General features: G+C 59.9%; 3 protein-coding genes across 8 annotated transcripts in view; 2 read left to right on the top strand and 1 right to left on the bottom strand.

Annotated features, from left to right (window-relative positions):
* Window positions 1-3,048: 3,048 nt before the first annotated feature.
* REEP6 (receptor accessory protein 6) lies at window positions 3,049-9,146 on the bottom strand. Of its 3 annotated transcripts, XM_060007313.2 has the most exons (6): window positions 8,909-9,146; window positions 6,035-6,128; window positions 5,815-5,953; window positions 5,406-5,574; window positions 5,110-5,192; window positions 3,049-4,854 (listed from the first exon to the last, which is right to left on the bottom strand). In XM_060007313.2, exons 1-6 carry the CDS (start codon window positions 9,021-9,023, stop codon window positions 4,840-4,842), a joined length of 615 nt encoding a protein of 204 aa, XP_059863296.1. In that variant the 5' UTR covers window positions 9,024-9,146; the 3' UTR covers window positions 3,049-4,839. The 3 variants fall into 3 exon arrangements, with proteins under 3 accessions (XP_059863296.1, XP_059863297.1, XP_059863295.1); XM_060007314.2 differs by lacking the exon at window positions 5,110-5,192 and having other exon boundaries at window positions 3,052-4,854; XM_060007312.1 differs by lacking the exons at window positions 3,049-4,854; window positions 5,110-5,192 and having other exon boundaries at window positions 5,199-5,574.
* Window positions 9,147-10,025: 879 nt separating this feature from the next.
* Window positions 10,026-15,922, top strand: PCSK4 (proprotein convertase subtilisin/kexin type 4). The gene is made up of 15 exons (XM_060006515.1): window positions 10,026-10,220; window positions 10,502-10,606; window positions 11,967-12,059; window positions 12,133-12,261; window positions 12,339-12,415; window positions 12,512-12,600; window positions 12,775-12,947; window positions 13,035-13,247; window positions 13,550-13,650; window positions 13,729-13,832; window positions 13,900-14,017; window positions 14,217-14,438; window positions 14,629-14,753; window positions 15,100-15,222; window positions 15,366-15,922. The coding sequence occupies exons 1-15, from the start codon at window positions 10,026-10,028 to the stop codon at window positions 15,833-15,835; spliced, it is 2,337 nt and encodes a 778-aa protein (XP_059862498.1). The 3' UTR covers window positions 15,836-15,922.
* Window positions 15,923-18,682: 2,760 nt separating this feature from the next.
* The window catches only part of C3H19orf25 (chromosome 3 C19orf25 homolog), a 14,472-nt gene continuing 9,392 nt past the window's right edge, over window positions 18,683-23,762 (top strand). For 2 of the 4 annotated variants that reach the window (XM_060007307.1, XM_060007308.1), the window contains exons 1-3: window positions 18,683-18,741; window positions 18,945-19,076; window positions 22,787-22,956. In XM_060007307.1, coding sequence (XP_059863290.1) covers window positions 18,947-19,076; window positions 22,787-22,956 — 300 coding nt within the window. In that variant the 5' untranslated portion in view covers window positions 18,683-18,741; window positions 18,945-18,946. Of the gene's footprint in view, window positions 18,742-18,944; window positions 19,077-22,062; window positions 22,384-22,786; window positions 23,609-23,762 lie in introns of those variants that run through there. The other 2 variants (XM_060007309.1, XM_060007310.1) reach the window with 2 other exon arrangements.

Below are 23,762 nucleotides of genomic sequence, written 5' to 3'. Positions count from 1 at the left end.
ACTCAAAATCAGCAACCCAGTTGAAGGTGGGACTAGCATTTGCACTTACTTGCCCAGCAAAAATTCCACGCTGCTTTGATGCTTTACTTTTAAAGACGAATAAAAACTCCAGGTGCAACAACGGAAACGGAGAGACTCGAGATCTGTATCTCTGTGTCTTTACAATCCCTGGCTCTGGGATTACTGTGTCCCTGTAGGAACACGCAGGGCCCATTTGGTTTAGAGATTGGATTGCTGCCCGAAGACACCGCAGGTGGTTACAGACGGAACCGCTTCTCAGGGGAAGCGCTCACAGCTGAGTCCTCAAGGGTCCAGAACTGGGAATTCTCCAAATGGACTTCCCGCAGGAAGCGATGTTTATTAAAGGATAAAGAATGAAAACAGGCAAGCTTGAAACTTGTGTCTATGTTAATAAAACAATAGTAATCACGACAGTTCTTTCATCAACCCCACAAAATATTGTATTCAACAAACTTGTAGAGTACCAGCTCTGGAGGGTGCGATGCTTTTCTTACTGTTTTGAATTCTCTGCAGACAGCACCCCTCTGTTGTCTGCGCTTCTCTCTCACCGGCCCTGTACCAGTTGGCTCACCCACAGGAGGACATGAGTCCGGTTGAAGGGCTGCTGAAAACCCCTGGACTGTCTCACACCCTGAGGGTTAGTTGAGGGTTACAATGGCTTGACCACCTGGGAAAACAGTTTGGCTATTTCTGCTACAGCTGAACGCACACTCGTGTACAAGTTTGAATAATCATGTCCACGCCCTAACCCCTGGAACCTGTGAATAGAACTTTATTTGGAAAACGGACTTTTGAGGATGTAATTTCTGTTTGTTTGTTTGTTTTTTGTTTTTTGTTTTTGCGGTACGCGGGCCTCTCACTGCTGTGGCCTCTCCCGTTGCGGAGCACAGGCTCCGGACGCACAGGCTCAGCGGCCATGGCTCACGGGCCCAGCCGCTCTGCGGCATGTGGGATCTTCCCGGACCGGGGCACGAACCCGGGTCCCCTGCATCGGCAGGTGGACTCTCAACCACTGCGCCACCAGGGAAGCCCCTGAGGATGTAATTAAGAGTCTCAAGAAGATCATTCTGGAGTATCCAGATGGACGCTAAATCCAGTGACAAGTGACTTGTAAGAGACACACAGAGGAGAGACAGAGAGACGACACCCCTGTGAAGACAGAGGCAGAGATCGGAGGGATGCAGCCACAAGCCCAGGGATGCCTGGGGCTCCCAGAAGCTGCAAGAGGCAGGAAGGACCATCTCCTGGAGCCTCCAGAGGGAGCACAGCCCTGTGACACCTTGATCTTGAACTTCCGGCCTCTGGATGATGAAAGGAAAAATTTCTGTTGTCCCAAGCTACCCAGTTGGTGGTGACTGGTTACAGCAGCCCCAGGAGACTCAGAGGCTCACCCTACACCCTGCAGTCTCTGACAGGTATACGCCCAAGACAAATGAGAGCTCCGCTCACCAAAGGCTGCTTCTAGAATGTTCCTAGCAGCTTTAGTCCCAATAGCCCCCCACTGGAAACAACTCTAACACCCATCAGCAGTGGACTGAATCATTCTCTGGCCCTCACAGAATGACATGCTCTCTGCCAACGAGAAAGAATGATGCACCAGTCATTCCCGCAGCAGCGTGGTGAGTCTGAGTCAGACAGGAGGGGACAGAAGACCCTGTGGACATAACACAAGTGACCTTCAAGGCCAGAGGCAATGGAGGCAGGATGGGGGTTACCTTGAGGGGGAAGTGACTGGGAGGGGCCGGCCCTGTTGTGAGACTTGCCCCCAAGTCGCGGGTTACACTTTTCTGTACATTTAAATTAAAACCAAAACAAATCTGAGGGGCTAAGTCAACGTCACTGCTTCCACCTGGGGAGACAGGTGTGTGTCCGCTCACCTGTGCTCCCAGGTGACCTGACCTGGGGGGGCGGGGCCCAAGGACAATCTTCAAGGGGCACAGGGGGTGGGGCAAGGCCCCGTCTCCTGCCCTGGACCCAGGCCACACCACCTGCTTCAAACACCTGGGCCAGCAATAAGCAGATTAAGGGATCACTGTCCCCAGAGCCCAAGTGGACTTCTCAGCAGGGTGGGGGCTCATTAATAATTACCCTCGATCCTTTCCTCCCAACAAATCCAACATTCTCAAGTAAAAGCCAAAGTCCTCACCACACCTTCCAGGCAGGCACCTGCGTGGTCCACCCCCAAGACCCACCTCGTCTCTTGCCCTGGCCCATGTGGTTCCAGCCACACCAGCCTGCCTGCTTTTCTTCTAACCCAACAGGCACGGTCCTGCCTCAGGGCCTTTGCAGTGACTGATTGAATGAACTGGACCCACTGCTCACCAGTAGCACTCGCTCCGTGCTTCTTCCTCTCTCGCTGGTGTTCTCAAGGATGAGGACACAGGGCTGCCAGGTTGGCAGCTACCCAGAGCTGCCTCCTTTTCAGGAAAACTGTCTGTGATGGACAGGGTCACCACCAGCTGGGGACAAGCTGGGCCGCTCAGTGGGGAGAGGGATGACACGTCAAAGGATTGCAGTACTTGGCTGACGTGTTCGGGCAGGAATCAAAAGTGTCTCCAGATATGGCCCAATGGCCCTGGGACAGAATCACCCCCGGTTGAGAACCACTGACTTATGGCCTTGAAAGCCACTGCCCTGTCGGGGTTTGTGGTTTCTCCTCCTAACCCTCCCCTTGTGTTGGGCCCAGAAGTTGTAACCAACCAGAATCTGGGAGAAGCAGAGCTCGGGTGTGTGTGGGCAGGGGGCAGGATGTGATGGGCGCTACAGTGTCCTCCCAGCTGTGGCTGCAGATGCCTCATGGGAGATTTGTCTCTGGGCGACGGTAGCTGCCACTCGGAGATGCCCGTGGGGTTAAGGCCCCCTCCCGGGGGTGGGCTGAAACCAGTGACTGACAGATGTGGAGGCACAAAACACGGGCCCCTGGGCTCCAGGGGGGCCGATTCCAGGTGCAGTACCAGCTCCAGACCCCCCCCCCCCACTGCTTCACTCAGCTCCCCCCACCCCCCAGCTTCCAACTCAGGCTGTGCTTCCGGGGACATGAAGTTGAACGGGGCAGTGGGGGCAGAGTGTTCTGGTTCTTCATATCCTGTTGGGTTGGATTTGCTATTTTTTGCTTAGACGTTTTTGCGTCTATATCCACATGACAGGTGCATCACATTCCTTACTTGTTCTGTCTCTGCCTGTTTTACAATCAGGGTTGTGCTGGCCTCACAAAGGAAAGCAACGGCAGGTCCTAGGAGGTCCTGTCCGTGCCCACCCAGCTCCCGCCTCCCAGTTTCCATGAAGGCCAGGCTAACGTCCACGGCCAGCCTCCCGGGGCCTCTTTGCTGAAGGCTGCCTGGCCCTGGCCCCTATGCTGCCTGCGGGGGCGCTGGGTGGAGTGAATGGACACCGCTCCCCCCAGTGACCGGCAGGGTGGTGGATCCAGCCCCTCAGCACCTGGACAGGATAAGTCTCAGGTGTGCATTCAACATGGGCGGGAGAGCCACGGGCTGGCAGGTGTGCTGGGTTTAGCCACACCTGCTTTATTGGCTTCTTTCCCCTCCCACCTCAATCTTCTCCCTCTCGGCTCTTCCTGGGATCCCTCCCACGTAAAGGACTTGTACTCAAATTCCTGCCCCACCATCTGCTTCTAGAGGGAACGCAAGTGAGGTGGGGCTATTGCCTCTAGCTTGCTTGTCTGGAAGAGTTTTCACAACAAGGGGATTATGGGGACTTCCCTGGAGGTCCAGTGGTTAAGGCTCTGTGCTTCCACTGCAGGGGGCATGGGTTCGATCCCTGGGCAGGGAACTAAGATCCCGCATGCTACACGGCACAGCCAAAAAAAAAAGGGGATTGTGGTGAGTGGGCCTGAGAGCTACCCCAGGAGGGGAGAGAGAAAGCGTGAGGACAAGGATTGCCCGGGCTCGTGTCCTTCTCAGCCACTTGGTGAGACCTCCATTCTGAACCTCGGTTTTCTCATCTGTAAAGTGGGGCTGCCCAGCACCTGCCCTGGTTGGAGGAGACCCTGTGCCCAAGAAGCCCCGCCCCCTGGAGCCCAGCGGACAGAAGGTGAGATAAGGCTGGTCCAGATGAGCTTTACTGAGCCCTCCCTAGCAGGCCAGGTGTTTCAGCCGCCAGCAGTGCTGCCGGTAGTGGAATCCGTGTCTGTGGTGGGGCCAGATGCACATGACTTCAGTGCTGGACTCGAATTGGCAGGAGACAGGCAGCTTGGGCACCGAGGTGCTGCTGGTGGCTTTAGTTATGGGCCGTTTCTGATGCCGTCTGCTGGACTTGGGGGCTGAGGCCTCTGGTCCATCGGGGGTCTTGTTGGGGGGCTGAGGGGGGATGGTGATGCCACTGGGAGACTGCACAAGGTGGGGTCCCTGGCTGGAGGAGGTGCTGGGACGCTGTGCAGAGCCTGAGGACCGGTGGGACGTCTGGGAAGGGCCAGAGGAAGTGATGGAGGGCTGGGCGCGCTGCTGGCCGTGGACCTGGGGCTGTCGGGGGGACTGGGACTGCCCGGGAGCCTGGGGCTGCCCTGGGGCCTGGGGCTGGCTGGAGGAGTTGGTTCGAGACAGAAGCCCACCCCGGAGCTTGCTGGGCAGCTGGGTGCCATTGGCAGAGCCAGTGGCAGGGGATTGAGGCTGGGAGTGGCCCAAGTTGGTGCAGCTCCTGAGGGCTGGCTTGCTTGGGGACGAGGGGCTGGTGGTGGACTCCACTGGGGAGTCGGCTGGGGAATCCACGGAGGACTTGGAGTGTAACGCGTCCTCCAGCTGGCCGGCCGGCTTTTCTGCACAGGGGCTGGGCAGGGACTTCACCTGTTCTTCGGGAGCTGAGTCACGCTTGCTTTGACTGTGGAGAGAGCGCCCTGAGGGTGAGTGAGGCGGGTCTGGCTGTGTCCAGGGGCCCAAGGGCTGCGCTAAGCCGGTGGAGACTGGGACAGAGGCTGCTGGGGACTGCCGGGGGCCAGCTTCACTTGAGTGGCCAACAGCCGGCCTTGGCAGGGAGAGAGGCAGGTGCCGGCACTCACACACACACGCACGCACACACGCACGTGCGCACACACGTGTGGGCCCTCCCTACCTCCCAGGGGCGGGCATTACGTACAGTCGGCTCCGAGGGCAGTGAGGGGCCCACTGCCGCAGCCGCCGGGGTGATGAGAGCCCGGCTGCGGGCCAGGGCCTGCAGGACTGGTTCCGGAGAGCGTAGGAGACAGAGGCGGACAGTGAGAGGGGAAGATTTAGCGAGCACCCAGCGGAGGCCGTCCAGACGCCAGACAGAGCCCAGTCAGAGTCAGGAGGACAGCAGGCAGGAATGAAGGTGAGTGGGGCAGGGGGAGCCGGGAGACAGACAGACAGACAGAGACCGGAGAGACAGACACCCCTCGCCCTGCGAGCACGCACTGTCCCTCGTTATTCCGGCCGCCACGTCCAGGGTCCGCCCGCTGAGGTCGCTCGCGATGCTGTCCACGGCCTCGTGATACTTTAGAAACAGTGGACGTATGACGCGATGATACAGCACGAGAGCCCCGTTCCAGGGGCCAGGAGCCATGCAGAACAACAGGAAGGCGCACTGCGGACACAGGGCAGGAGTTCCACTTGGCCCCCACTCTGTGCCTCGGGTTGGGGGGGTCTCCTCCATCAGATGCTGGGCTGGGGTGGACCTGGCCACACTCATCAGACACCTCTGTGGATGGGCCTGGCCTCCGCATCAGACACCCCTGGGGATGGGCCTGGCCTACCCCGTCAGACACCCCTGGGTACCCGCTCCTGGGAATCCCAGCCACCACGGTGTGTCCCGGGTGGTGCCCACCTTGCCCGCGTAGTAGAAAGGGAACCAGGACAGAAGTAGATCGCTGAAGAACTCGGCCAGCCCAAACAGGCCGTATACCACCCAGTAGGTAAGCCACACAGTGTCGTCTTCTTTGCTTGGGCTTTCGATAGCTTTGATCCTGGGGGAGGCAAGGCAGGGTCAGGGGCTGCTCAGAGCCCCAGACGCCCCTCCCCGCGCCCCCAAACCAGCGGGCACTCACGAAGCATATGCGGGGTATGCAAAGCCGATGAGATTGCACAGCAGAGACGCCCCGTACCCGAACAGAAGATACAGGCTTAGCAGAGCGGCGGCTCCTGCGGAGAGGGGGCTGGGTGTGGGCTGCACGTGCTGAGCCCAGTCTCCAGAGCCCCCTTGGCCTGGCCCATGCAGCCTGCATCCATCACTCCTCCCAGAAGCCTCGGCGGCCCCTCTAGGAGGGGTTATTGCCCTGCAGCACCTGGGCAACCCTCATCGTGGCCCTGAACCCCACTAACATGTCAGTTTCCACCGCGGGACTGTGAGCTCCCCAAGAGCAGGCCGGCACCTTAGGACTGGTCTGTACTGAGTGGCTGCCCCGTGTTTGTTGAATGAATATGTGATCTCTGCAATTATAACCACCTCACTCTGGGTCCTATAGGAGGAGCTGAGCACAAGAGGCTAGAGTTTGAATATAAGTAAATGGGAGAAAAACCAAGGCATGATTCCTGGAGAGCGGAGAAAGGCAACAATTTCTAACTTTTTTCTTAGTCCAGGGTCTCTTCCCCTCACCACTGCTGACTCTGGGGCGGGGGGAACCACCCTGGGCACTGCATCTGGGGTGTGGAGCAGCATCCCTGGTCCCTACCCACTTGATGCCAGGAGCCCCCCACAGCCGTGACCATCAGATGTCCCCAGACATCGACCGGTGTCTCCTGGGGGCTGCACAGCCCCCTCTGAGAGCCCTTGTCTTAGTGGGAGGATGCAAAGCGCCGTATTGAGAGTCCCCCTGACTGAGGAGGGCTCTCACCCACTATGAGACACCTAGCAAGTGTCTCTCTGCTTGCAGCCTCAGTTTCCCCAACTGTCAGTGGGGCGGGTAGTGGCCCTGTCTCCTAGGGCTGCTGTGGAGTTAGCTAAACAAGACTCAGTAGAAGGGACCCCGCCCTACACGTCTAGGGAACCCCTTCCGGTGGCCCAAGCACACTCCCAGCAATGAGGGCTCAGAGGAGAACGGTGTGGGGGATGGGGGCCAGGAGCGTTAGCCACTCTGAAATCATAATGGTCGCTGCTGCATTTATGAAGCGCTTCTTGTGTGCAGGTCTCTGTCCCTCCCTGCTCTGTCTCATTCAACAGCCAGGACGAAACAGAAGCTGGGGGTGGGGGTGGCGGAAGAGGCTCATGCTCATCACTCGGGGAGCCTCTGGCTCCTGGGAGCATTTACAGCCTCTTCCCCCACCTCCAGGCTGTTATCTGCAGAGAGAGACAGAAGCCACTAGTGGACCAAAGGGCAGAGTTCTCTCCACCCTCCCCTCCACCTGCATTAGCCTTTATCCTGGGGGTCTGGGGTCAGGAGAGGGAGGGGAATCCCCAGCTGGCCCTAGGAGGCCTGGTCACTGCCTCTTCTGGGTTTCCTCCTCAGTTACCTGGGAGGGGGTATTTTGGCCATCTCAGGCCGGTGGGGCCCAAGGGTTCCGACATCTGGGAGAGGGGGGTGGGGGAAATGGCACCCCTTCCCTGGCAATTGCTGCTAGTTGGGGAGAAGCAGCTCTCCCAGGGCCCCTCTCCGCTCAATCCCTATTCCTGCAGCCTCAGCAAAGGGAGGATGACCTTGGACATGGGCGGGGACAGTCCAATCAGCAGCATACGGGGCTGGGGTGGGGTGGGGGTGGATGCTCCAGACAGGGCAGACAGCAGGGGCAGCCTCCCACTCCAGGCCTCGGTTTCCTCCCTGTGATCCCCCAGCCTACCCAGCAGGCCCCTCCCAACAGGCCCCTCCCCTGTGTTCTATGACCTAAATTCCCCGCCCACTGATATCAGGGATGTTGAAAAACAGGCAGGAGGTCAAGGGCTTGCTCTCAGGGGCAGGTCCCTGGCTGACCCGACACAGATTGGGCACTAGGAAGCTGGGCGGACAGGTTTTGGACCTTCCTTGGGCTGTCTGGCATGGGAATCCCCCAGCTGGCAGGGAAATGGGAGGAAAGGGGACTCTAAGGATCTGTACACAGGGCTCAAAACACGTGGCATGTCCTCAGCCAGAGCTGCCCCCCAGTGTCCGAACAAAGTGTCCTGTGATTCATTGCAGGGGGGCTTCCTGGAAGAGATGGCAGAGGGCAGTCGGGTCTGAAGCACCAAAAAAGAGGGGAGGCACTTAAGGGACACTTACTGGACAGTTTCAGAGGGTGGCAGGGGCCACCCAAGGTCATTGAGGAAGAAAGGCAGAGGAGGAACTGGAATGGAAGTGACAATCGGGGTGGCTGGACCTCCCTCTCCGTGGGCCCCATCCAACCCTTCTTCAACCCCACCACAGCAGTCAAACAACCCAACTCCGGACGGGGGAGGGGAGAGGGCAGGCCAAGGGCAGGGGTAGGGGGTGATATTAGCAGGAAAACAACCTGAGGGGAGGTGGGAGTGACCCTTCCCCTCCATGTCTGGAGCATCCCCTGGGAAAACGGGAAGATCTCTACACTTGCTTCCATGCTGGAGTCCATCCGGGAAGAGGGTGGCAAGACTGGCAGGGCACTGGCTGCCTACCTGCCCCGTCCTCCCCCGGGGCCAGTAGGACAACTGGAAGAACCGGACTTCTGCCTGGCGGGCACCCAGGGCCCGGAGGGAGGGAGCAGAGGACGGCTGCGGGGTCGAGAGAGGGGGTGGTCCTCGACCGAGGTCGCACAGCGGGGGCGGGGAGGGGCTGCAGGTAGACCCAAGGTCCCGGTCCACGACCCTACCCAGAATCGCAGTCTCCTTCCTGAACTGTGGGCGCGCCCCGCCGCCTGAGCTGGACCCCGCAGCCGGAGCTGGCCGGAGGGTGTAGGTCCGAGGCCCCGGTAGCCCACGACCTCAGTGTGCCCGTCGGCGAAATGGGGCGGCGGCCCCGAGAGCCCCCCCGACGGCTCACCCGCGGCCAAGTACCGCTTGTCGACACCGGTCTTGGCTTCGAGCGCCCCTAGCGCTTCGGTGGCCAAATTCCTCTGTTCCAGAAAGCGCTCGAAGCGCTGGCGCAGGCCATCCATGGCACCGGCGGGCCCGGGGCTGGCAGCTTGAACTTGACCGCCACCCCGTGCACCTGCCGTAGAGCCTGCGCGCTGCCTTCCGTCCACGCGAGCCGCACCGCCGGACCCCGGGGCCACTCTCCGCCCCCGGGCTGGTCTCCGCCCCCGGGCTGGTCTCCGCCCCCGGGCTGGTCTCCGCCTCCTGTCCCCCTCTCTGGCCAATGGGAGGGCTGGGAGGACAAAGGAGGTGGGGCCTGCCCCGTCTCCTCCGCCGCATTGCCCCAGGGCTGGCCGCGGCTGCCGCAGCCGCCCCTTTGGAGGAAGGGGGCGGGGCGCGGGGGCTGAGGACGCCGATTGGCCCAGCGGTAGCGGGACGTAACTGATTGGAGGGGCGGGGTCATGGCCGGGGATTATTCGCTGAGCCGTTGTGGGTGGAGCTGGGTGAGGAGAGAAGAGTGCTGGGGAGGCGGAGCTGGTGGGAGGGGCTGGAGAAAGGCCAGAGCTGATTGGAGAAACGAGAAGAGATTTATTAGCAAAAAACAGGGAGGGGGCGGGGCTGAACGTAAAGGAGGAGGGACGGAATCTGAAAGGCAGGGTGGGGCGGAGCTAAGATGAGGAGGTGGGACTTATTCGGAAGAGCAATTCTGGTTGGACCAGGGAGGAGGCAAGGCTTATTCTAGGGGGAGGGGGTGTATAGGAAAGTAGGCGGGGCAAAATAAGGGGCGGGGTCAATTATAGCAACAGTGAACCCGCACCTCTGGGTCAGAAGAATTGGGGAATCATTGTACAAATGGGGAGACTGAGGCTCCAGAGGGTTCGAGTCTGCGGAAGAATAGGGTGGGCATGCCTCTCCCCCACCCTGCTGTCAGATCTTCGCGCCCATCAAGTTGGGGAGCTGCAAGGCCCCCTGGGAGTTGAAGGCTTTCAGGGGTTGCTATGGCGCCGGGGGCGGGGCGGGCGCTTGGGCCATCTCGGCGGTTTGGCCAGGAGGAGGGGCTTTTCTGAGGCCCCGCCCCCGCCGGCATGCGGCCCGCCCGGAGTGCGCTCTGGCTGCGCCTGACCTTGGCCTTGGGCCTGGCACTCGTTGGCCCCATGGCTGTGGGTTGGGCCTCACCCCGGGCTCCCATCTATGTCAGCAGCTGGGCCGTGCGGGTGTCCCAGGGTTACCAGGAAATCGAGCGCCTGGCGCGCAAATTCGGCTTCGTCAACCTGGGGCCGGTGGGTGGGACCCGGACTGACGGGAGGGGGCGAGGGCTGGACGACCCCAGACCCCGGCAGATGAGAGGGTACCTCGCTAGGTTCCCCAGATATCAAGGACCCCCCAGCTCACTACTGCCTAGACCATCTCCAGATCCTGGGACCCTCAGAGGGCATCTGAAGCTCCCACCTGGGCACCTGGTTGAGGGAAACATAAGGAAGGGGGGCTGGCCCCTGTCCTGGGAGGGACTCCATCAGGGGTACCAGGTCCCAGCCATGTAGCTGCTCCCCTTTATTCCCAGATCTTCCCTGATGGGCAGTATTTCCATCTGCGGCACCGGGGTGTGGTCCAGCAGTCCCTTACCCCACACTGGGGCCACCGCCTGCGCCTGAAGAAAGACCCCAAGGTGAGCCTGGCCTTGAGGCTGCCTCCTGAGGGATGTCAGCACCTCTCGTTATTCTTGTAATTGTAATAAATGTCTGTGTGACCTTCGGCAAGTCACCAGCTCTCTCTGAGTCTTGGTGTCCATTTGGCCCCCTAGTCTATACAGTGGGGAGTCAAATGGGGAAGATCTGTGCAGAGCACTCACCCCAGGGCAGATGCACTGTCAACAATTTCTTGTCACCTCCCCTTCCCTCCTCTATCTCACCCTGAAAGATCAAAGTTCCCAGGTACCCCATAAAGAGGCTGGGTTGGGGGAGGGGGTGCTGATTGGTAAGGAGGCAAGAAGCATGACAGCTGGAAACCCCACCAGGAGCACTGGGACAGAGAGAAGTGGTTGGTTTGAGACGTGGTTTGCAGGACAGAGGCCAGGATTGGATGTGTGGGACAGAGAGAAATCACGATCTGGAGCTGAGAAAACGGGGAGAAGGTGGCCCTGATTGCTGAGATGGGGACGGGGGAATATGAACCAGGTTGGGGGGGTATTGGGAGCAGAACAAGGAAAATGGGGAAAGGGCAAAGGTCTGAGAAAGTGTGGCCTGGGGCAGGCAGAAGGGCATGTGCAAAGGCCCTGGGGTGAGGCAGCCACTGTGGCTGCAGCAGAGGAAGGCTGCTGGGGGCCAGACAGGCAGGGGGCCTTGTGGGCTTTGGAGAGGTGTTGGACAGGCACGGGTTTCACAGAGAGGGTTCCACAGAGAGTAATGCTGCAGTGTGCCAAGAATGGGCTGTAGAGAGGCAGCAGGGCAGGGCTGCTGGAAGACCAGGGAGGAGGTGGGTGTGGCCATACAGGGGTGTCCTGCACCAGGGAGGGTGCGGTTGAGAGAAGTGAATACTGCAAGGGGATAAGGGCATGTCTTGGGGAGAGGGATTCTAGAGCAGGGATGGGGACGGGGGCAGGGGTGGGACCCCAGGAGCCGCAGCCACCCTGAATAGCAGCCACCACATGTCTGTGGGCCACAGGGGATGGTGCTCTGAGGGCTTCAGTCCCCTCCAGAGGCAGAGCCCCAGGCACACGGGGACCCCCAAGAGCAGCCCCAGCAAACACGGGGTCCCTGGCCCCATCGCACACCATGTGGGCCCCAGGACAAGTAGGTGACAGCCCAGACACATTAAGTCTCAGCCCCACACCGCTGACCCTTGGCAGATCCAGGGAAGAGGCCGATGCCAGACCCTGGAAGCAGATTTGGGCCCTTTGACCAGGAATTGGTGGAAGGGCTGAGGGCCAGGGCCCTCTAAAGCAGCCTGGTGTGAGGGCAGGAAGCTGGGAGGAGGGTGGGCTGCTCGTGGGTCCAGCCTCTCCCATGGTGTGGTCTCCCCACCCCCAGGTGCAGTGGCTCCAGCAGCAGACGGTGCAGCGGCGGGTGAAACGCTCCTTGGTGGTGCCCACGGACCCCTGGTTCTCCAAGCAGTGGTACATGGTGAGCTGGCCAGGCTGGACGGCGGGGCCAGGCCAGGCCAGAGCCCCACTGACCCCGGCCCCGCCTTGCACAGAACAAGGAGGTGCAGCCGGACCTGAACATCCTGCAGGTCTGGAGCCAGGGGCTTTCTGGCCAGGGCATCGTGGTTTCTGTCCTGGACGACGGCATCGAGAAGGACCACCCAGACCTCTGGGCCAACTATGTGAGCCTGTGGGGCTTGGGTGGGGGCTGCCCCAGGTCCCACGGCTGGTCGCAGCCCCTCATGTCTCCACCCCCCAGGACCCCCTAGCCAGCTACGACTTCAATGACTATGACCCGGACCCCCAGCCGCGATACACATCCAGCGATGAGAACCGGTGAGCCCAGCATCCCACAGGGCATGGGGGCAGCCCCCACTACCCTACGAGGGGCCAAGGGGCTGTGACAGGCACCTGTCTCTGTCCTGGCGCCAGGCATGGGACCCGCTGTGCTGGGGAAGTGGCAGCGACGGCAAACAACAGGTTCTGTGGTGCTGGCGTCGCCTACAATGCCCGAATCGGAGGTACTCAGGCCAGGAGGGTGGTGGGGCGCCTCTTGGCCCCACACTAGCCACTGGGCCATGTCAGGGCCCCAGGCTAAGGGTCGGGGAGAGCTGAAACCCCCACAGACACCTCCATCCCCAGGGCGGGGAGAGTGCGGGGCGCAGGCGGGGTGTTCACCAAGGCCGCCTGTGCAGGGGTGCGCATGCTGGACGGCACCATCACTGATGTGATCGAGGCCCAGTCGCTGAGCCTGCAGCCGCAGCACATCCACATCTACAGCGCCAGCTGGGGCCCCGAGGACGACGGCCGCACAGTGGACGGCCCGGGCATCCTCACCCGAGAGGCCTTCAGGCGCGGCGTGACCAAGGTGAGCTGGTATGGGGCACGGAGGGCCTGGGCCAGCATGCAAGGCCCACACCCCGTCCCCGTCTCTGGCCTGGTTCTCCATCTGCAGGGCCGAGGCGGGCTGGGCACCCTTTTCATCTGGGCGTCGGGCAACGGCGGCCTGCACTATGACAACTGCAACTGTGACGGCTACACCAACAGCATCCACACGCTCTCGGTGGGCAGCACCACCCAGCAGGGCCGCGTGCCCTGGTACAGCGAGGCCTGCGCCTCCACGCTCACCACTACCTACAGCAGCGGCATTGCTGCCAACCCCCAAATCGTGAGCGCCCGCCCCATCCGGTGCCCTGCCTTCCCTCCTGTCCCCTACCTTGCCTCTTCCCAGGGCTGCCCGGTTCACGTCTGACACATAGACTGGGGTTCAGGGACCAGGCCCCACGGTTGGCGCCCCTTCACATGCCCTTGTGTCTCCCAGGCAGGGCTGGCAGCTGGGCGGCTGTGTTCACGGCCCCAGACATGCTGTCGTGCTCTGAGGTGCCTCTTCCTTGGAGCACTTGGGCCGTTTTGAACAAGGGCTGGGTTTTCCTGTGCACCAGGCGCCTGAGTCCCTCTCTGTGCACCCAGGTCACAACAGACCTGCACCACCGGTGCACGGACAAGCACACGGGCACCTCGGCCTCCGCCCCGCTGGCTGCGGGCATGATCGCCCTGGCTCTGGAGGCCAAGTAGGTGATGGAGGGGTCCTGCCTACTGCCGGAGCTCCCCAGTGTGGCCCCGGCTCACCCTCCCTCACCCACCCCCAGCCCGTTCTTGACGTGGAGGGACATGCAGCATCTGGTGGTCCGGGCGTCCAGGCCAGCGCAGCTCCAGGCCGAGGACTGGAGGACCAACGGCGTGGGGCGCCAAGGTGCGGCAGAACGGGCGGGGTTGGGGACGCCACGCCCACAGGGCGATGACCACGCCCCTCCACACAGTGAGCCACCACTACGGCTACGGGCTGCTGGACGCCGGGCTGCTGGTGGACTTGGCTCGCTCGTGGCTGCCCACACAGCCCCAGAGGAAATGCATCATCCGCATCGTGCACACCCCCACGTGAGCGCCCTCCTCTGCCCCCTGCACGCCCGCATCTAACCCCAGCCACGTCCCCACTGCCACGTCCCCAGACCTCTCCCCCCACCCTGGTGGGTGGACACGTGGAGGCAGGCCCCGAGGTCTCAGTTCACCCATCTGTACTAGGAAAGGGCAGGATCTGAGCCCAGACCCTGCCTGCTGGCCGCCCATCTCCCAGCAGGCCAGCAGGAGGGGCCCTCACCTCACGTGCTGCAGCCCCCAGCCCCATCCTGCAGGTGATGCACGTGAGGAAGAACGTGTCAGCCTGCCTCGGCCACGCCAACTACATCCGCTCGCTGGAGCACGTGCAGGTGCAGCTGTCCCTGTCCTACAGCCGCCGTGGGGACTTGGAGATCTCGCTCACCAGCCCCATGGGCACCCGCTCCACGCTTGTGGCCATCAGGTGTGGGGGCAGGGGACCGGGCCACAAACTCTCTTTCCTGAGTAACCCCACGAGGAGGAGACAAGTGCCCCGTGGGGTCAGGCAGGCTGGACCCCACCCCTTGGCATCACAGACACTTACTGTGCTCGCGGCTGCTCAGGACTCTGGTTGTGAAGCCCCCCTCATCCCCCTGCCTGCCTGTCTGTCCCAGACCCTTTGACGTCAGTGGCCAAGGCTACAACAACTGGATCTTCATGTCCACCCACTTCTGGGACGAGGACCCGCGCGGCTTGTGGACCCTGGTCCTGGAGAACAAGGGCTACTATTTCAACACAGGTGAGAGCCGGGCACAGGCTGGGGCTCAAACCCCACCTGCCCCATGCTCTGGAGCTGGCGGCCTCCTTACTGCCCCCAAGCCCAAGGCACAGGGCTCCCGCTGGTGTCCTCTGAGAGACTGAGCACACAGGGCTGGCATGTAATTGGTGTCTGGTTACCAGTGCACAGTAGGGGTTCAGGTATTAGGGGCAGGAGGTATCCAGTTACCAGCGCTTAGAGGGTACTGGGCGACCCTGGGCACCATCTGAGTCTGGGGATCCGGGGAGGGTGTGGGCCCAGAATGTCAGGACGAGGCTGCCGACAGCCTTTCCCTCTTCTCCCCGTGCCCACCACGACCCCTGCCCAGGGACGCTGTACCACTACACGCTGCTGCTCTATGGGACAGCCGAGGACATGACGGCGCGGCCCTCGGGCCCCCAGGGGACCAGCAGCGCGTGTGTGCAGCGGGACACAGAGGGGCCGTGTCAGGGTGAGTGCCCGGTGCCGCATGGCCCACCTGCTGGGAGGCGGCAGGTGGGCAGCGTGCGTGTGCGGCCTGGGACAGGGGACGGGCGGGCCGGGGCAGCAGGTCGTGGCCTCACAGCCCGGTGGACGTGTCCCTCCCTCGTGCAGAATGCCAGAGCCCGGCCTACCTCCTGGGCCACCTCTGCCTCACCTACTGCCCACCGAGGTACTTCAACCACACCCAACAGGCGGTGACGGCTGAACCTGGGCGCCCAGCCGCGCCTGCCCTGCGGGTCTGCTCTAGCTGCCACCCGTCCTGTTACACCTGCCGCGGCAGCTCCCCGCTGGACTGTACCGCTTGCCCCCCGCCGTCCATGCTGGACGCGCAGCGGGGCTCCTGCTCGGGACCCGACCCCCCTGAGGGCCCCCCCCAGCCCACTGCGACCGCCTGCCCCTGCCGCCACGGCCCGGCCCAGGCCGTGGTGCTGGCCCTGTTGGCCGTGGCCTTCGGGAGCCCCCTCCTCTGCCGCATCCTCCTTGTAGGCTGCCCGCCACCATGGGTGGGACCCCCCGGAGCAGGGGGCCACTCCCATCACCACTCCAGACCCCGCTGCAAGCTGGAACCCAGAGCTGGTTGACAAGGACAGCTAGCGTGCGCCTCCACCCAGGTCCCTGGTGGGCACCGCTGCCCTGCTGTCCAGACGGGCGCCCTGTGGGAACCTGCCCCGGGAAGGCCCTGGCTGCCACCGAGGCCGTGGGCCAGGGGCGGCTGCGTGGGACCCTGCACCCCGGACTTGGCAGGTCCAGGTGAAAGAGGGGGAGAGAGAGAGAGAAGTCTCGTTGCACAGTTTGGGTAGGGAGAGGGTAGGATGGGGCAGAGCCCGGCAGTGACCACCATCCCTTCCCTTTCCGGAATGGGGGAAGCAGGAAGGAGAGCAGATGACACCGTCCAGGGTCTCGGGTACCACGTGAGGCCTCAGAGTTTGCAAATAAAGGTTGAATAGGAGGTGCAAGTCTGTGGGCTCCTTTGGGGCACCGATCCCTTCTCCATGGAATGATTGTGGGAGTCCCCTGCGTATCATGTGGAATCTGCCTTCCCCGGGGCGTCTGTCCCTGGAGAAGGGGTCAGCTGGGGTTCTGGGGGTGGGGTGGGGTAGTGTCCCAAGTGATACCCACCCATGTGCTGCAGAGCCTCTGAGGCCCCACGATGCAGCCTGGCCCCCTGTGGCTCTGGCTCCTCTTCCATCTTTTTTTTTTTTTTTTTAATTTATTTTTGGCTGTGTTGGGTCTTCGTTGCTGCGAGTGGGTTTTCTCTAGTTGCGGCAAGTGGGAGCTGCTCTTCGTTGCGGCATGCGGGCTTCAGTAGTTGTGGCGCACGGGCTTAGTTGCTCCGTGGCATGTAGGATCCTCCTGGACCAGGGCTTGAACCCGTGTCCCCTGCATTGGCAGGCGGGTTCTTAACCACTGCGCCACCAGGGAAACCCTCCTCTTCCATCTTTATGCGTGAGTTTCTCTTTAACGTGGAGAACTAACAGAAGTGCAATTTGCAAAGGACAATTCACCGCAGCTTTCCATCCACTCAGCCTGTCTACCAGCTTCCAGTAATTACACCTTTGTCTATTTTCTGAGGTCGTCGGGAGGCTGAGGGAATTGTGAGCTGGGGTACATTGATCTTCCTCCTTCAGGCCTTGACCTCCTCATCTGGAAAATGGGTTCTCCACCTCTCTGGAACAGAAGGAGGATCCTGAGGTGCAGGGGTGTGGGGGTGGGGGTGGGGTAAGGCATGGATGGAGTTAGTAAGGGTCCCTCCTCTGTCCTCACACACACCAGTGGGGTGGGGACATGTTCCTCTTGATTTTCAGAGTGGGGAGGCGATTTCCACAAGGAAGTGGAGGCTGGTTGTGCCTTGACCATGGCCTTCACTTGAACTCCTGGTTTGTTTCAGGAGCCCCAGAGACAGCCCCGGTATCCAGTGGCCCTGGGCCCCTGAGAATCTCCTTGGCCACCAGGCCCAGGTTGGCCAGCCTCAAGCTGTGAAGGGAATGGGGCTCTGTCTAGGGCTGCAGCTGGACCCAATGGAAGCAGGTGGCTAGTGAGGGAGGGGAGACAGCCAGCTGCTCTCTGAGTCCTGCCCACGGCCCCCAGAGTCCCACCAAGCTCAGCCCCTAGTTCTGAAGTTAGGTCCAGTCTGTGTGTCCAGAAGCACATGGCCTCCCTCTCAGAGCCTCGGTGGCTGCACCCGTGCAACAGCATTAAGCCTGGCACCTGCCTCACCAAATACTCTCAAGGATCCAAAGAGGTAGTTTTCCCGCCTGGCACATAGTAAGTGCCCAAAACATGCCATCTTGGGGCAGCCACTTTGGGAAATAGTTCCACAGACAATTAAACATAGAATTACTGTAGGACTCAGCGATTCTGCTGCCAGGTACGTGCCCAAGAAAACTAAAGACACATTCACACAAAAACCTTTGCAAGGATGTTCACAGCAGCAAAAATGTGGAAACAGCCTAAACATCCATTAACAGGTGAATGAATAGATACAGTGTGGTCCCTCCACACACGGGAGCATCACTCAGCCATGAAAAGGAGTGAAGCACTGACACTCCTCAAGACATGGATGGACCTGGAGAACACGATGCTCAGTGAGAGAAGCCAGGCATAAAAGGACACACGGTGTGTGATTCCACTGATGGGAAACGTCCAGAACAGGTCTCTCTATATATTCCCAAACCATTGACTTGTACGCTTTAAACAGGTGGACTTTATGGTATGTAAATTACTTTTTTTTTTGGCCGCGCCTTGCGTCTTCTGGGATGTGGGAGCTTAGTTCCCCCACCAGGGATTGAATCCAAGCCCTCGTTAGTGAGAGCGCAGAGTCCTAACAACTGCACCGCCAGGGAATTCCCTGTAAATTACTTTTTATAAAGTTGTTTAGAAACGCAAAAACCTCCCTGGGCTCTGAGCCTGTCTTCCCACGCTACCCAAGAGGGGAGGGGCCAAGATCACCGTCCAGCGCTACGCCCCCACCCCGGTGGGGAGGGGGTTTTAGAGACAGGAGAGGTGAGCCTGACGGGGATCTGGGAGGCCGGACCAGACGCGCGTGCTACGCCCCTGGCCACCTCGCTGGGGCTGGCGCAGCTGGCATTCACGGAGCGCTCGCTCTCCGCCCGCCACCTGGCGTGGGCTGCACAGTAACTTTGTTCCCACGACAGCCACGTTAGGGGCCGTGTCCCCCTTTTGCAGAAAACCGGGCTTCGGATGCCTTGTTAGGCAACGAGAAGAGCCGGGATTGGACCCTACGCCCACCCCTTGGGCTTCCAGGCCCGGCGCGTCCTTATTAGCTCTGGTCCAGTCAACTTCGCTGCTCAGATGGTACCCGGAACCTAGCGGGCCCGGCCCCTTTAAGAGGGGCGTGGCTTCGCGGCAGGCGGGAGCCGGAGGAGGCCGGAAGTGCGCGTCACGGGCCTGTAGGGTGGGTCCGCGCGCCAACCGGAAGCGGAAGTGGCCACTGGGCCGCGGCTGCGGGCTGAAGGTTTTACGCCAGGTGAGGAGGCGGTCGCACTGGGGGCTTCAGCGGGAAGCTGGGGCCTGGGTGGAGACGGAGGCCGAACCCCCTGGCCCTGTGCTGTTCGGCCCTGGGAGGAGCGGGGCAGGACGGGCTTCCCCGGGAGCGGGGTTCCGGAGCGTGTGTAGGTTTTGCTGGGCGGCAGGAACGGCCCGGTCCATGCTCCCTTCTCCCACCTGCAGAGATGGGCTCCAAGGCCAAGAAGCGCGTGGTGCTGCCCACCCGCCCGGCGCCCCCCACGGTGGAGCAGATCCTGGAAGACGTGCGGGGGGCACCCGCCGAGGACCTAGTCTTCACCGCCGTGGCCCGGGAAGGTAGGGGGAGCCCAGGTCGGGCGGGGGAGAGGCGGCCCAGAGACCCCAGCAGGAAGGGGAGGAGGAAGCGCCTGGCTGCCTTTAAGACATACTGGCAGAGTTAAGTAGTCAGGACGGAGACTGTCTGGCCCTGCAGTGCCAAAAATACGTAGGTCCGGCCTTTTGCAGAAAACGTGTGCCCGCCCCTTGTTCAGAAGTTTGGAAGCGCATGAGTGTCATACAGTTGTAGGGTGAATTTTGTGTTCCACTCAGTGAGGTTCGTTTATTCATTCAACAAACCTTCATTGAGAACCTGTTGTGGGTCAGGTTCTGGTCTAAGCACTGAGGTGGATAGGTGATGAAAAAAGATGGAAGTGCCTGGGACTTCCCTGGCGGTCGAATGGTGAAGACTCGGCGCTTCCACTGCAGGCGCCACGGGTTCGCTACCGGGTCGGGGAACTCAGATCTCTCCTGCTGCGCGGCGTGGCCAAGGGCGGGGGGTGAAAACCTGCGTGCCCTCGGGCCGTTCTAGTGGGTAGAAACGTTCAATATGTAAGGCTTGTGGGACGATAGAAAGTGAGAAACGCTCTGGGGCTTTGTTTTTTGTTGTTGTTGTTTGATTGTTTTTGGTGTCTTTTTTTAAAGTTGAAGTATAGTTGATTTACAGTGTTTTGTTAACTCCTGATGTACAGCAAAGTGACTCAGTTATACGTACATATACATTCTTCATATTCTTTCCCATTATGGTTTATCACGGGATATTGAATATGGTTCCCTGTGCTCCTGAGTGGGACCTTGTTGTTTATACAGTTTGTATATAATAGTTTACACCTGCTAATCCCAAACTCCCAATTCGTCCCTTCCTCGCCCCCCCTCCCCTTTGGCAAGCACAGTTCTGCTCTCTATGTCTGTGAGTCTGTTTCTGTTTCGTAAATAAGCTCATTTGGGTTGTTTTTTTTCTTTTCTTTTTCTTTTGGCCGCGCTGTTCGGCATGTGGGATCTTAGTTCCCCGACCAGGGATCGAACCCATGCCCCCTGCAGTGGAAGTGTGGAGTCTTAACCACGGGGCCACCAGGGAAGTCCAATTTGGGTCATTTTTTTTTTTTTGCGGTACGCGGGCCTCTCACTGCTGTGGCCTCTCCTGTTGCGGAGCACAGGCTCTGGATGCACAGGCTCAGCGGCCATGGCTCACGGGCCCAGCCGCTCCGCGGCATGTGGGATCCTCCCGGACCAGGGCACGAACCCGTGTCCCCTGCATCGGCAGGCGGACTCTCAACCACTGCGCCACCAGGGAAGCCCCTTATTTTATTTTTTTATTTTTAAAATTTTTAAAATACTTATTAACAAATATTTATTGAGTATATGTGGTGTACTGCTATAAAGTGAATGGTGTTTTGTTTTTTTAAAATTTATTTTATTTTTGGCTGCACTGGGTCTCCGTTGCTGCATGCGGGCCTCTCTCTAGTTGCAGCAAGTGGGGACCACTCCTCGCACACACACACACACACACACACACACACACACACACACACCATATCTTTATCCATTTATCTGTTGATGGACATTTAGGTTGTTTCCATGTCTGGCTATTGTAAATAGTGCTGCTCTGAACATTGGGGTGCATGTGTCTTTTTGAATTAGAGTTTTGTCTGGCTATATGCCCAGGAGTGGGATTGCTGGATCTTATGGTAGCTCTATTTTTAGTTTTTTGAGGAGCCTCCATAGTGTTTTCCAAAGTGGCTACACCAACTTACATTCCCACCAACAGTGTAGGAGGATTCCCTCTTCTCCACACCCTCTCCAGCATTTATTGTTTGTAGACTTTTTTTTTTTTTTTTTTTGGCTGCGTTGGGTCTTCATTGCTCTGCACGGGCTTTCTCTAGTTGTGGCGGGCGGGGGCTACTCTTCGTTGCAGTGCGTGGGCTTCTCATTGCGATGGCACGGGCTCTAGGCACACGGGCTTCAGTAGTTGTGCCTTGCAGGCTCAGTACTTGTGGCACACAGGCTTAGTTGCTCCACAGCATGTGGGATCTTCCCGGACCAGGGCTCGAACCCGTGTCCCCTGCATTGGCAGGCGGATTCTTAACGACTGCGCCACCAGGGAAGCCCCGTTTGTAGACTTTTTAATGATGGCCATTCTGACTGGTGTGAGTTGATACCTCATTGTAGTTTTGATTTGCAGTTCTTTAATAATTAGCGATGTTGAGCATCTTTTCATGTGCCTGTTGGCCATCTGTATGTCTTCTTTGAAGACATGTCTGTTTAGATCTTCTGCCCATTTTTCGATTGGGCTGTTTTGTTATTTTGATTGAGTTGTATGAGCTGTTTGTATATTTTGGAGAGTAAGCCCTTGTCAGTCGCATCATTCGCAAATATTTTCTCCCATTCCATAGGTTGACTTTTCGCTTTGATGGTTTCCTTTGCTGTACAAAAGCTTGTGAGTTTGATGAAGTCCCATCTGTTTATTATTTTATTTCCATTATTCATTTATTTATATATTTTGTCTGCGTTCGGTCTTTGTTGTGCCACGTGGGATCTTCATTGAGGCACGTGGGCTTCTCTCTAGTGTGGCGCACGGGCTCCAGGGTGCGTGGGCTCTGTAGTTTGCGGCACACGGGCTCTAGTTGAGGCGCGCAAGCTCAGTAGTTTGCGGCATGTGGGATCTTAGTTCCCCCACCAGGGGTCAAACCCTCATTCCCCGCGTTGGAAGGCAGATTCTTTACCACTGGACCACCAGGGAAGTCCCAGTTTTGCTTTTATTTCTGTTGCCTTGGGAGACTGAGCTAAGGAAATATTGGTACCATTTATGTCAGAATGTTTTGCCTGTGCTTTTTTCTCGAAGTTGTATGGTGTCATATCTTATATTTAAGTCTTTGAGCCTTGTTGAGTTTATTTTTGTGTATAGTGTGAGGGAATGTTCTAACTTCACTGATTTACACGCAGCTGTGGGACAGTGGTTTTTTTTCTTAATAGTAAAAAAAAAAATTCCGTTCTTTGTTCCATGTAGCCACATTTCAAGGGCTCAGGAGCCCCTGGTGGCTCAGCTGGAGGGCGTTTCCATCATTTGGAACGTCGTGTTGGACGGCGCAGCCCGAGGAACAGGAGCTGTATTTATCCCTGGCCCGCGGCTGGGTCTTCAGAGGCCACTTGAGCCCCAACTTAAGGATCCTGGGCCCAGTTACCCCATGAGCAGTGCCGGGGCCACTCGAGGGCGAGGGGCTTCCCCTGCCGGCCTGTGTTCACATCTAGGACCATACCTGGCCTCCGTGTGCACTGTCTGGCCTTTCCCACCTTGTTACTAAAGCAGATAAAGTGATTTTTAGTTAAATGCCAGCGTTTCTGGGCCTGTTTGTAGACAAGGAAACCAGGCAGAGTGGAGAGGACCTTGACGTATCTCCAGGTGGCCCTGAAACCTGTGCTTTTCCTGCCCTGGTCCCCCCACCCCCCCGCCACGCCCTTTAGGAAGTGTGGTCGTTGGGAAATGTGCGTCCATGCCCTCCTGGCCTCCTCTCACCTCCCTGATTGCTGAGAGCACAGGTGAGGCTGGCCGGCTCATGGTCAGGGTCAAGGCCCTTTCCAGGAGCTGGAGCCCACCCCCAGGCGGGGCCAAGGGACAGTGGAGTCTGGCCTTTACTGTGACCTGTGCCCTTCGGTCCACTGCTTTCTTTGGGGGGTAAACTGAGTCCCCTGTGTGGCCAGCGGGCAGTGATGCTGCCGTGTCCTGTCCCCAGACCCCCCAGCCCCCTCGGGGAGGGCCGAGGACACTGAGGCCCAGCGGGAGCAGCTCTACCAGCAGAGCCGGGTCTACGTGGCCACGAACCAGCGGCTGTGGCGTGCGGGTGCCCAGCTGAAGCAGCAGCGTGAGGAGCTGTGGCGGGCACGCGAGGAGCTGGAGCAGGAGGTCAGCCACGTGGGCCAGGTGGCTCTGCCGGGCACCGCGGCCGCCACCTTCCTGGGCTGACCCGGCTCCCCGGGGCCTCGGGGCCTCCGCTCGACACCTGGCCTGGCGCACCTCACCTGACACCTGGCCCTTGGGTCCCGGAACCAGGGTCCAGGCTCTCTGATCCGCGGCCTAGGCACGCCTGGCACCCAGAGACCCCGGGGGACACAGCCCGCCCAGCGGGTGGGGCTGCCTCAGCCAGGCACAGGCCCCTCCCCGAGGGTGGGGTCCGGGTTGTGCGCATGCCCCTCGCCCTCAGGAGCCCCGACTGGACTTCCTGCGGGGCCCAGCCCCCGAGGGCCCTCCGTCCATCCTCCCTTCCTTCCTCTGGCGACCCTGCTTCACTGCTCCCCACATCAGACTGAACTGGTGGGACCCACCCCTCTGGTTCTGCCGTCTCCGTGTTAACTGGGGGGCCCCAGGGGTCCCAGAAGAGGGTGGGGAGTTCAGTGTCCTCCCTGACACGTAGTGGCTATGGTTATGTGAGGAGCTGTGGCCCCCCCAGGGCCCAGATCTGAGATGGGGCCTCGCGGTGGGTGCCACCCCTCAGGGCCCCCGGCACCCCGACCCAGGGCCTGGGTGCTCCCCCAGGGCACTTGTCTGTCCGTCAGCTGTGGGGTTCTGTCACATGGGGGCGCCATGAGAGGACGTGGTGGTCAGTCCACTGCCCCGGGCTATCACCCAGCTGCCCTCCTGTCCGTACACCTTCGTCTGTGGACAGGTGGGTGGTGGGGCAGGAGAGGATCTTGAAAAGGGCATCACCCTAA

Source organism: Delphinus delphis, chromosome 3 (assembly GCF_949987515.2).
Source record: "Delphinus delphis chromosome 3, mDelDel1.2, whole genome shotgun sequence".
Lineage (NCBI taxonomy): Eukaryota > Metazoa > Chordata > Mammalia > Artiodactyla > Delphinidae > Delphinus > Delphinus delphis.
Note: the sequence above shows the minus strand (reverse complement) of the source record. Positions and strands in the feature narration are given on the sequence as shown.